The following is a 12829-nucleotide window of genomic DNA, read 5'->3' as shown; positions in this document are numbered from 1 at the left end:
CTTAACTGTACCCCACAACATCATAATACAAAATATTGATTAAAAAAAGAAGAATAGTTATAAGAAATTCCTTTTTGTTGTTGCTCTGGGTCACTTCCTAAGTGGTGTATGCAGAGGGTGAGATCTTATAAGACTGAGTAGGGGACAAGTTCTTGAAAGTTTGAGAGTTGGACAGAGATTTCAGAGGATGCCCAGAGCTGGAAGATGTTGGCATTCTGACCCAGGGAGAGTGGAGAGACATAGTGAGTATGCTGATTCCCTCCAATGGCTAACTACTGCCTAGAGATTTGTGTCCGAAGTCCTTTCCAAGTCTCAATATCCTCCTCCACTGGTTGTTGCCTTCTTTTGGTGAAGGTCCAAAGTTGACATTCGGTCAGAATTGAGAGAGAATCATGCTATTCATCCTTCTTGAAGGAAAGGATTCTACACAGCAACAAGTTGGTCTTGACTGACTTCTCCCAGTTCCTTTCTTACTAGTTTATGTCTTGCCATGGACTTTTGTGCTTCCTTGAAGACTTTTACTCTTGTTGTTAAACAAAGTACTCACTGATTATCTAAATTTCCTTTTGATCTTGGAAACGCTTGCCTTCCCCCTGGCTTTTTCTGCTTGTACTTACCAAACACTTTTAGCAATAGTGTGTTTTCAATCATAATGTTACATACAACAAAGACGAGAAATGGCTTCTTCCATCAATTAAGCTCTTCATTTAACAGGAAAGCTCCCTTTTAATGTGTTGAGTCCTAGTACTTCAGTGACTTTATTGCAAACTCTTATTGTTGCTGATAGATAGAATTCCAGAAGACTTTGGTGTGCAAAACTGCCTGACTGGACCTGCCTGACTGGTTCGAAACTACATCAGGGGGTCAATAGGAAATACAGAGCAGAGTCTCAGGGCACTGGTTAACACATTGCCCCCAGAACTTCCTGGCTGAGCCAGGAGGTTTATGCACAGGAAGGCAGTGACTCTGCAGGACTGTGTCTTGAGTACTGGCACAAAGATACACAGCAGAGTCGCCTGGTTCCAGAGATTTGATGTGAAGCTTTAAATGAGCTTTATCTGGAGATTCAGGTGAGAAGCGATTTGGAACTGATTCATTTACAATCAGTTCCTTATTATTGTAGCTAAACATTAACTTCAGAAATTGTTTGGAGTCCTGCTTATACCAGTACATGGTATCATGGCCCAGTCTCTGTTCACACTCAAGTGACTCTTTATTTCCCATCAGCGTGATGAGATATTTTGGAGTCTGAGAAACGGCTGTGTCTGCAGGGCCTGTGAAGGAAAGAAGCAGAATTCTGGAAAGTCCCAGGAGAAAGCCTGTTGTGGTAGGCAGGGTGGAAGGACTCAGAGACCCAAACAGGGCCATGTCACCTGTGCTCAGGACTCACCTGCTTGCAGGAGGCAGAAGGCCACAAAGCAGAGGATCCTGGAGCCCATGGCAGAATGAGGCGGATCAGGCAAAACCCAGCTCAGGATGCTGGTCTGCTATGGCAAAAAGTGAGGACTGCCACTGGGTGGTGCTGCGCCTGTGAAGTCACAGCCTATAATCATTTCCCCCATTCTCAGGATCTCCACTAACACGGCCTCCTCCTTTTTCATGTCCTGTACTTGTTCCTACAAAGGTGTGTTTGGAATTTCTGGGGATGGTTTGAGAGAATGGCCATGCTGCCTCCAGGAAGTGTCCCTGGCAGTCATTCTTGTGCCAGCAGCAGCCTACCTCCCGTTTCCTACCTGGGATCTGACCACCTCCCTCCCTCCCTCTTTGTGGCCCTTCTCTGAAAGTCAGGTTAGTTTCCCTTCTCTGAATCTTTTGCTTCCCTCTCACAATAATGCAGACATTATTTTGATTTGTAGAATCTTCGCTCCTGCGGATGTTTGATTAACGCTCAGAGACATCCCCCCCAATATCTTCAATATTTCAGAAGATATTGACTTGAGGTCTCACCCGAGAACCAGCCTCAGCCACTTAAAAATGCATGGATTTGATGTTAGTTAGGAGAAAACTCTGCTGGTGACCATGAGGAGAATAAACTGCAGCCCACTCCCTGTGATGTTCTTCTCTGTCCAAGGGGCAGAGCTGGAAGAAAACAGGAGACTGCTAGGGAGCAAGGTGTTACCAGGTGTTGGGAGCCACTAGTAATGGAAGCAAACAAGACTGTGAAAGCCAGGGGAAATTTAAGTGGGATGAGTTTACTGTCCATGAGTTGTCTACAGATCACAACCTCCTTTTTGGAACAAAGTCTACAACCCAGTGCCTAGCTCAGGGTGTCTCATCCTCAGCAATATTTACACATTGCATCAAATGACTCTCTGTTGTGGGGACCTTTCCAGTGATCCTTGTTTAGCAGCTTCCCTAGCCTCTATCCACCTAATGCAACCCCTAGTGTGATGACCAAAATTGCCTCCAGACATTGTTGAATCGCCCCCAGTTGAGAACCTCTGTCCTCTTTATTCTTTTGGCTAATCCTACTCTCTCTGCCAGCCTCCATCCCCCTCAACCTCAGAGATTAGAGGCTACAGCATCTCCTGCTGTGGCTGGTGAGGCCCAGCCCACAGATCTAGTGTGTCTTCAGTCAGTGGCCCTAGGTCAGCAACCATCAGAAGGAGGACCAAGAACCACCACAGCCAGGAAGGGGCTGACTCTCACTCACAGAAAACACCCTTTGTAATGCTGTCAGCTACTGCTGAAATCACTCCAAAGACAGACCCAGGTGGTTCATTCATGTCTTATTGCACACAGAACTAGCACTAGGGATTAAACAGTAAACAAAAGAAAAATGACCACCGTTTTTCTTGGAACTTCAAGCATGCTTTATTTGTTTGTAGTCGTTGAATGACTGCTCAGTGCAAAGCAGGAGTGAGACAATATTGTCACTCTCATAATGTTTATATTCTAATAGGAGCGAAAAGGAATGTATACGTTGCCTGTAGACTAAGGATACAAAATACATGTTACATGAGAGTTCAACAAGCTAACGAGTATTTATATTTAAACACTTTGTACAGCATATCAATTTCTTATCTTTAAAACCCTGGGCTGAAATGACTGATTTTCAGCACTCTGCATGACTTTAAAATTTGTGGGCATAACCAGGTATATCCCTAGATGTGGGTCTTATTCATCCAGTGTCCCCATGGCATTGGAATTTTTTCAAGAAAGAAAGGAAAGAGGAAGAAAGGGAGGGATAAAGAAAGGGAGAGGAGAAATGGGGAAGAAGGAAAAGAATGGAAGGGAAGAAAGTGAAATGACAAAAGGATATAGTGATTATACCCATACAGAGATGACACCATTCTTAAGAGTGTATTTTACATAATTATTAATCTTATTATTTTATGCAATTTTTTTTTTGCTATTTTACAAAGTTAGGTGAACAGACTCTGGAAATGATGGTGAAATAAAAATATATAAAGATAATGTTAGGCCAGGTGCGGTGGCTGCTGTCTGTAATCCCAGCTCCTTGGGAGACAGAGGCAAGAGGATTGCCTGGGTCCAGGAGTTTAAGCCCATCCTGGGAAACTTTGTGAGACCTCCTCTCTACAATGAATCAAAAAATTAGCCAGGCATGGTGATACACGCCTGTGGTTCCAGTTACTTGGAAGGCTGAGGCAGAAGGGACACCTGAGCACAGCAGGTTGAAGCTGTGAAGGCTGTGAGCATACCACTGCACTCCAACCTAGGCCACGCAGTAAGAGTCCTAGTCAAAGAAAAAAAGGAGATAATGTTAGTTCTGAATGTTGTTTTGTATTATAAACACACACACACACACATATATATATGACATATATATATGCACATATTGGAAAACAAAAATGTTTGAATATTTTATTATGTATCAATAATTGTCCCAAGGATATAAAGGAGCAAAGAAACTGAAACTTATGCCTTCTTTTCTGACAGCACTGAATATATTGGAGTAGGGGACTCCAGTATAGAAAGAAGAGAGGATGGAGACCAGTATCCCTGGCAAGAGCCAGGCTCCATCAAGCAAGAAAATGAAGGAAGAAAATGTAATAATTTTATTGTGGCGATAACTTAATCCACAGCACGGAGGGAAGTCATAGAGCCAGTGGGAATGAGGCAGAAGGTCAGAGAAGCCCTAGAACAAAGGGAAGGTGGGCTCAGTGATATCAGGACGCATACTGTGGATATTGGTCATATTTTTGGCTGTCCAATATACAAACTCCTTCTTATATTTGGACAATTCTGCATAATTTAGATCATAATAGGAAAAGCATGTGTGTTGATGTGTTGTAGGCAAAATATTCCTCTCCTTCTGGAAACAAAATCTCTCTCACTACCTCTGCTTGTTTGGCTTCACATGAGAATACAACACAGAACCATCGTCCTCCTCCAGTTCCCTAAGAACTCATGAGTGGATGCTGTGCTGTATTGCTCTGGCAGAAGAAGATAGAAGAATAATCTCTTGTGCTCAATCATGTCAAACTTAGTTTCCTAGAAACAGCGTACCGAGAAGATTTTGGTGTTATCAGATTCTGACTCTCACTCCACTGGTGCTCAAAAATCGTTTCACAGGTCTGCAAGGGGACAAGGGCTGTGGCATCACTTCCATCATGCTCAGCTGGCTGCAACTTTTAGTGGTGACCTTGGCCCTAGTAAAATTTCTCCTTTGGTGCTGACAAAAATACAAAAGTCAATGTATACCATCACACTTCCTAAATTGAATGTTTAGATTGTAGACCTGCAGGTGAACCAAATGGAAATTCACACCAAAGCCAAATGGGATATCCTGTTATAGACTTTTTGTCCTTCACTTTCACAAATCATCACTTCATGTTATTTGCCTACTTAGCTGTTTAAAAAATCTCATCTATTCACTTTACGTGTTTATAGTTATTATTTATATTATTATATGGATCATAAATATTTAGTCTATAGTCATTTGAAGCCACAATTAACAAAAATTAGATGCAAAGCCATGACACATAAACATTATTTATTAACTATAAAGTGTAACTATGTCACCTTATTTTTGCTACCGAGAAAAAGGTATAGACATTTTGTGAGGAAGTCTAGGGGGACCCAGAATCCCCAGGCCTTAAGTAAAAGTAAGTCAATTTGAATATTTAATATTGGGCTTAGAAATGTGTGTTCATGTATTTTCTGATGTTTATAACTTCTAACAGATTTGAAAGTAACTCCTACTACAGAAAGTTAAAAAAATTTAGATTTTAGTGTATAGAAATGAATTGGCTGGCTTTAGAAGACTCTTTTGTTCCATTCTAAGATGAATTAACCTTCATAGAAGAGCTAGCAGTTTTTCTGTTAAACTGTTGGGCTAAACTTTCAGTTTTAGAAATCTTATTTTATACACACACACACACACACACACACACACACATACACGGTAAAATATATTCAGAAGTTTTCTCCTGCTGAGTAGCTGCAGCCTATGTAAAATATAATTTTATTGTACTTTTGGATTTCCAAGAACCATTTTTTAAGGTGAAGCAGGAGATTCTTGTGAAAACAAAATGAAAAATTGCCAGAGACCAGCTCCAGTTGGGTTCAGGGTACCCCAAAGGTGAAGACGGCATCAGTGATTGGGGGGAAGAAGAAAGAGAGAAAGAGAGCGGAAGAAAGAGAGAAAGAGAGCGAAAGAAAGAGACTGGACTCCAGTCTAGTGCAGAAGCCATTTATTGGGAGTTACAACTGGTCTTTTATACACAGTCAGGTGTATGAGGGGCATTCCCCACCCACCAGATGTTCTTTCAGGTATAATCCCATAACCTAATCCATGAAACCTTAATCCATGACTGCCTTTAAACCCTTTTCATATTGCCTATAAACCCTTTTCATACTAATACCAAGTTTAACACTTCTATAGAGACTTAAGTACTTACTTTACAAACTAAAATGGCCCGTCCCAGAATGTTTGGATTGTGGCCCAGTACAAAGTTCACAGTGGGCTACCTGCAAGTAACCCAGCTGCATTCTTTCAACAAAATGGCTGTCTTCTAAAACTATATTCTACAATTTACACCTTATTCAACTTCAATAAATCCTAAGATCATGACCCAGAATCCTGTGACCAATACTAAGCTTTTAGATGTGACCCGAGTTTGAATTATAAGTTGTGTGAAAGCCAAAACTGCAGTTTGTGGAAGAATGGGAGCAATGAGCTTCTAAAGTTAGCTTGTGTTCATCCTGGTCTCAGAGTTTTTATGTTTTGAGCTCACGGGAGCTTAATCTGGTTAGTGCTGAGTGGAAAGGGGGAGGAAATGGGGTCAATAGCTCCCGAACACATCCTAGTGGTCTCGGGGTCAATGGACCTTCCTGATCCCTAATGCTAAGTGGGCCTCCGTGGCCAGCTCCCAACAAAAAATTCAGTTTCAGAACTGCATTCTGGATGTTTGTCTATGCCACCTCCTTGTCCAATTCTAGGTATTTCGGCATTATAGGTGTTTTGACATCTTGACATTACTATTATAGCTTCCGTGAGCTTGGGTAGTTAAAGGTAGATGTTGGAGATAGAGCCCAGAAGGGAGTCAGTCTGTGACTGCTATTTTGAGAGAATCATTTGCTCAAACCCAGGAGAGGGGTTCCTGCCACTGCTGGAATGCTCCTGCTCCAAGAAAACAGAGGATCATTCAGAAGAGTAACAAGAAAGAAAGCCTTTCTAGCTTAATTCCCTGATATTCTGGAGTGTGGGGATGGGTTTTTTTGATCTCCCTGAGTTGTTACTGTCTCTGCAAGATCCCTATGAATCCCCAGGGCTCACTTCAAGGCAGGGCCCAGCAGGACTGGGCTGAGCTCAAGCAGAGTCCAGCCCCCAGAGCCTCTCTTATTCCTCTCAGGAAGGAGTCCTCCACCTGCATCTTGTTTGCTCTCACCCTTCCCAGTTTCTTTCTAATCTTCCAATCTCATGTAGATTCACAGGCAAGAAGATTGGCAAACCAGACTCTTTGATGGGACAAAAACACCTGCACATTAATGTAAAACATATTGTCTGAATTTAACCCCTCACATTTCAGCATTGGCTCACAGCATTTGCAGACCCCACTGTCCCTTGTAAATAAACCCAATCATTCTCTTAACCCTCTCACATCCAGAGAACTCTCTGAGCCCTTTCTATGAGTTACCTGAAGCTCTGTAGAGCCACAGCGCCTCCTTGCAGCCAAAAGGTAAAAGGGCCAAGACTTATTCCTGAGGTAGCCCAGACACAGCAGGGGGGTAGAGGTCTTAGAAACCGGGACATGAGTGGGAGAGCAGAGAGGCTTCACTCCTTCCTCCCGTCAGGAAGCTTCCGCCCAAAATACAAATGTACTCAAAAGCATCCCACTTTTAAAAATATAAAAATTGCTTTCAGAGTTAATAGACTGCTGCAGAACTAGAAAAACTTGTCAAAATATAAAAGATAAATCTTTAAAGGCGTTTGAAGTTACCAAGAAAGTACAGACTACAGAGATCAATATCTTAAAGAGAAGAGATAAATGTTAAAAACTACTTTTTTCTAAAGTCATTTGCCACATTATTATAATCTGTGAAGTAATTGAGAAGAAAGAAAATTCTGATAGGTGACTGATTTTGAGGAGGTTCCATTACCTTTCTGATCTAAAGAATATTTATGTTTAGTGAATACTGAATGGGAGAGCACCCTGGCAAAGACCCCAGGCCTTGGTGCAGGGTGTAGGTGCAGGGAGTGGCTGAAAATGAGCACAAAAGAAGTTTCAGGGGGAGAGATGGGACTGTTTTAGAACTGGATCATAGTGATGGTTGCCCATCCCCATAACTATACTAAAGCTTATTGAATTATATACTATAAATAAGCAAATATTATGTTATGCAAATTGCACTTCAATTAAGCTGTTAAAAATACTCCAGGCATTTGCTTTGAAATTTAAATGGCTGCACCCTAGGATCAAAGGTGAACAGCTATCATAAAGGCTGAAACCCAGCTCTAATCAAGCTCAATCATCACCTAAATTAAGGTGAGCTGTTGCAATTTCCTAGCAAAAATGAATCCTTTCTGAGAACAAATAAATTATTCAAAGCCCCCATTTTTCTCTATAATTTTTTTTACATGCAACTTCCTGCATTCAGATGAATTGCTGGTTGTGTAAGAAAACAACATCACTTGACCAAAAACCAGGAAGAGAAAACAGATAAAAGAAAAAGACCCAAACAGAGTCAGATATTAGAGTTATCTGACACTGGTTTTAAAATAGCTAATATAAATACAGTCAACAAAATAGATGACAAAATGAAAATTTTAGCAGACAAATGGAAACTGCAATCAAAATCTAAATGAAAATTCTAGAACCGTAATATAGAAAATACCCAAAACTAAGAATTTAATATACGTGTTAAAAGGAAAGTATATAAGGCTGAACACATAATGTAGAAGATAAGTCAGATGAAATTATCCAGACCAAATCAGAGAAACAAAAGAGAAAATACAAAGGAAAGCATATTAATCGGGCCATCAGTATAGATGGGTGGGTGGCAATAAATCCAGGCCTTCTTAAGGAAACTGAGACTAATGCAAAAGCTATTATTCATCAATTCTCATTCTCCAATGCTTGAGGACTGTCCTCACACTTCAGGGCTGTGTACACCTAAGTGCCATGCTGCTTACCAATGTGTCTCATGCCACAGAAACAGAGTACTGTGGGAATACATGGCCACATTTAAGGTGAGGTGCAGTAACTATGGAGTGGTCAATGTCTGCAAGACAGTGTGCATCATCATAGCTGTGGCTGGAATCAAAGGTGGGACCAAGGGGATAGGAGGTGGCAATAGAGGCAGCTGATAAAATTCTCTAAGTCCAAATAGTCAGGTCTTCAATGTGGTTTTTAGACGTAATCTGTACAAATACAGAAGTTTACAACAATAAGCTATGGGCAAGCCCATTACTGGTACCCAATTAATTCATATCCATCATCTTCTCCCACCACCTCAAATGTCATATGTTCTTCAACTTTGCTCCACACTTCAGTGGTCTAAGCCATTTGTTTAATGAGGTGACTCAGAGCCTCAACTCTTAGGGTTCTAAGCCCTTACATTCTTTTACTTTGTCATGCTTGATTGCTGCAACTGCAAAAATTATCATTCTCATCAGGAATTAAAGCACCAAGTGACATTTGAGTTAGCTTTCTGAATTCCAGACAAACCTTTCTCTGTTCCCATTGTGTGGCAGCAAATCTACAACCTCATGACAATCAAGATCAAGCATTTTCATCCTTGCCTGTTGGTTTCCCAGCGAGAGGACCCCCAAGTGAATTAATTGCTCAGGTTCAATGGAATCCGTATTATAACCTGTGGTGGGAGCATCTATCTCCTTCAATTCCTTCCCCCTCAGAAATCAGTGTCTCTTACATGGAAGACCCCAAAAATGCAGAGGCGGGAAGTACAAATGTGCAACTAGATCACTGGGAGTGATGAGGGGAAGTGTCATAATCCTGCTTCCGCCCTTTGGCCTTTGCATTCGTGCATTGGGCACACAGCACCATATTTCAGTCAATGCTGCAACGTATGTCACATTACCAGATAATGTCACTTCAGTCCCACAAGTGTTATTTATGAGATGGCATCTTAGCTGAACCTTTAATAGGTACTTTTTTTTTTATTCTGTGAGGCCAGATGCTTCTGAGTGATGCAGTACACAAAGGGAAAAAATAAATTGTATTCCATGGTCAGAAACCCTTATTTCCATTTCTTAACCATAAAATGAGATTCTTTTTTCTGAGGGAAAGTTGTGTGGGAACTCATGTCAGTCAATCAGTCATTCTTTAAGCCTCCATAGCAGTAGTGCTGGCAAGAAATTAAATGAGTAAATGAATTTAGGTGTTTATAGCTGATATGACCTGCTCACATATTTTTCCCCCATGTGTTGCTTAAGTTCATCCTGACTTATTACAAGGAAATGCATTTGTTCCCCTTTTGAATCCTTCCTTCCACCTTCTCCATCCCAACTCGTCAAGAATACTGGGGTCATAAACTGAAACCCAGGATGTTAATCTGGCAACCCCATGTTAAGTTGAGAGTGAAAAATTCATTGCTGATTCTAGCTCTAGATACCATTGCTGATTCTAGCTCTAGATGCCAATTGACTTTTGCTGCTGAATGCTGTTCCTGAACTGCCTGGCTTCGTTCTGCTGATTCTCTTGATGGTCTAGACCTCTGTTGGTCTTGAAATGGTGTCCTAAAATTGGTCCCCACAGTTACTCTTCTCTATCTCATTCTCATGTGGGCTAACATTGTTTTCCCAAATGCATCACCAGTTGTGACAAGCTCATCAGGTAGTTCTACTCTTCACCACATGCAGGGCAAAATGGATTGATATTGAAGTTCTTGTTCTGCGCACATTGTCTTTCTGAAAATTTCCATCAGGGATCCTCTATACTTTCCTATAAATTACCTGAGCAACAACTCAGTCATTATCTCTCCATCCTATGCATCAAAATATTTTCCTAAACAACTAAAGCTAATAAAAAGTGCCAACAAGAATAGCAAAATGGAAATAAAAAGAAGACATAGGTTGCTTGATCATTTCTTAGGAAACTACTATCCCATCTTTGGAGCCCTCAGTCATACCCTGTGGTGTTTGTAAAAATTCCACAAATTCCGTGGCCTCTGACCATTTCTGACCAATATACCCTAACCCTGGCAATTTAATTTCAAATGGGTCTATTTGGAGACAGCTACAACAACAAACCCAACAAGACTTCCTCTCTTGGGCAGGAGAGGGGTGCTGGTATCTGAGGGTGAGACAGGCCCACAAGGGTTTTTGCACAGGCTGGAAGTGCCTTTGCAAGGCTGTGGCTTAGCTGCTGGCACAGAAGTACACAGCGGAGTCCTGCAGCTTTGTGGACTGGATCTTCAGTGTGATATATGATCCATTGTGTCTTTCAACTGAGAATCGATTGTCGAATATTTCAGACTTCTCTGAGATCTTATCATCAAAGAAATAAACCAAAAACTCCACTTTCTGCCCCAAGATCTGTTGGTACCAGTAGAAGTATAAGTGACCAGAAATGGGATCACACCTTAAAATTACTCTCTGTCCCATCTCTGTGATGGCTCGGGGTCTGGGTGACTTTAGGCTGTGTGTGTCCTGTGAGAAAAGAAAGAAGATTAAGATAATTGTTTAAAACTGCCTTAGGTAAGCCCAAGATGAGCATTTCCTAGAGTCCTAAGGATTTACCTGCTTTCAGGACACTAAGAATCACCCAGAATAGAAGCCAGGTATCCATAGCAGTGCAGGGTCACGGGAGGAATAAGTTCTCTCCTAGCTCAGCCTCTGGTCATCAGAAAGAGAGGAGGGACGTTTTGAGCTTCCATGGTGAGGTCTGGCAGAATTATTGAGTCTCCAGCAATACCCACTCTCCTTGCAGCACCCTCTGCAGGAGAGGAATGAGCCTTTGTGTGGGTGCAGATATGACGACCCAAGATTCTGTTCAGCCTCTAGGGTCTAATGGTATGTATCTGATGGAAGGCCATTACTAGGAGAAATGAGGAAAAATACGAGGCTCAGTAAAGATAACCTCGGTCTAAAGTTCTGCTCAAAAATGCCAGAAGGTCTTCTTTTTTTATACCTGTTGTTAGCAGCAATTCAAATACATCAGTCTCTACAACAGCATGTAGTAGAGTTACTTGAGACTCTATATCACTGATAATGCAGGCCATCAAGATTTAACATTCGGATTAAAGAGACAGAAGGAAAAAAAAAACATTAAGCATGAAAATGTTAAAGCCTGAATGGAAGAGAGAAGCAATGAGAAGCCAAGATCTTGAACGTGCTGCAGGGAAAGTGAACTAGAGAAGAATGATCCAAATCAATTGGGGAACTATCATACTCAGAGCCAGGCACTCGGAGTCACCTTGGAAGGAGAGGAGGTATTTTTGTAAAAAGATCTGAGGTTAGCATCCAGGGACTAAATGGAATGGAAAAGGAAGTCAGAAAAATTTCCATATTGGAAGGAGCATTGGTGGAGTCCAAGTGTTAACTGATTCACAAAGATTTCCTAGTGGCACAAGCGAATTAGAAGATACTTGAACAACTTAAACTTGATGGTTTCAGACCTAAATTCAACTAAAGGCACAGTATGTCCGAGACAAAGTCAAGCCAGTGTCTGGCCATGGAATTTAGCATTGCATGGCCAGTGAAGTGACAGGCAGTATTATAATCTGAGATTTCTCTCTGCTCAGGTTCCTGGCCGTCTACTATATTTCCTGGCCCTGAGTGAGGGTTTCTCTGGTAGGTCTGCACTCCTGTTGGCATCTACAGCTCACACTTCTCCTTTCTCGTTCATGCTTTGCCTGGGCACCACAAGAGGTGGGTTTGGACTAGCTTCTCAGGGCTGACTGTGCCCAAGCAGGTTCCTTAGACTGTTGCCTTTTTGTTCACGGCTGCCCACCCACAATGAGTAACTGAGTAACTGGTCTTATCCTCTTCCTATTTGTGGTACCCCAACTCCCTTCACATACAGATTTCTTCCTTTTGGGCAGATGCTCTGATGCGGCCCCTCAGGACAAGCCCACTCAGACTTCCATTCCCTTATTCTCATGAACTTGGTCCACGCATTGGAGCCCTTCCCTGAGGCTGGCCCTGCACCATTTTGTGACAATAATTTAACCTTAACCAGGGAGTGAGCACTTCTCAGGGGGCACTGAGGGGGACACAAGAGGAATATTCTGAAACCCCTAGGCCTGGGGAACATCTCACCTACTTGGGGGGTGCTAGACCAAATATGGAGTGGACACAGACCCAGGAAACTATAGGAGAACAGCAAAAGGCCCTAAGGGTAGAAGCCAAAGGAATTGCAGAGACAATACTAAGCAGGTTGGGGAAAGTCCATGTGGTGTG

At 41.9% G+C, this 12829-nt stretch overlaps 1 pseudogene and 1 gene segment (V, D, J or C); both read right to left on the bottom strand.

Moving 5' to 3' along the window:
* Positions 1-864: 864 nt before the first annotated feature.
* Positions 865-1481, bottom strand: LOC103256444. The segment is given in 2 exon segments: positions 865-1274; positions 1391-1481. Coding segments are annotated over 2 exon segments (459 nt in total).
* Positions 1482-10786: 9305 nt separating this feature from the next.
* On the bottom strand, positions 10787-11216 carry LOC103256443 (annotated as a pseudogene). The gene is made up of 2 exons (XR_002481753.1): positions 11168-11216; positions 10787-11077 (listed from the first exon to the last, which is right to left on the bottom strand). The product of XR_002481753.1 is annotated as a T-cell receptor beta chain V region CTL-L17-like (transcript).
* Between the last annotated feature and the right edge of the window lie 1613 nt (positions 11217-12829).

The sequence above is a fragment of the Carlito syrichta genome, unplaced genomic scaffold (genome assembly GCF_000164805.1).
Source record: "Carlito syrichta isolate Samal-C Ts95f unplaced genomic scaffold, Tarsius_syrichta-2.0.1 Scaffold289521, whole genome shotgun sequence".
In the NCBI taxonomy this organism is placed as follows: domain Eukaryota; kingdom Metazoa; phylum Chordata; class Mammalia; order Primates; family Tarsiidae; genus Carlito; species Carlito syrichta.
The sequence above is the reverse complement of the archived record's forward strand: the minus strand, read 5'-3'. Positions and strand labels throughout refer to the sequence as shown.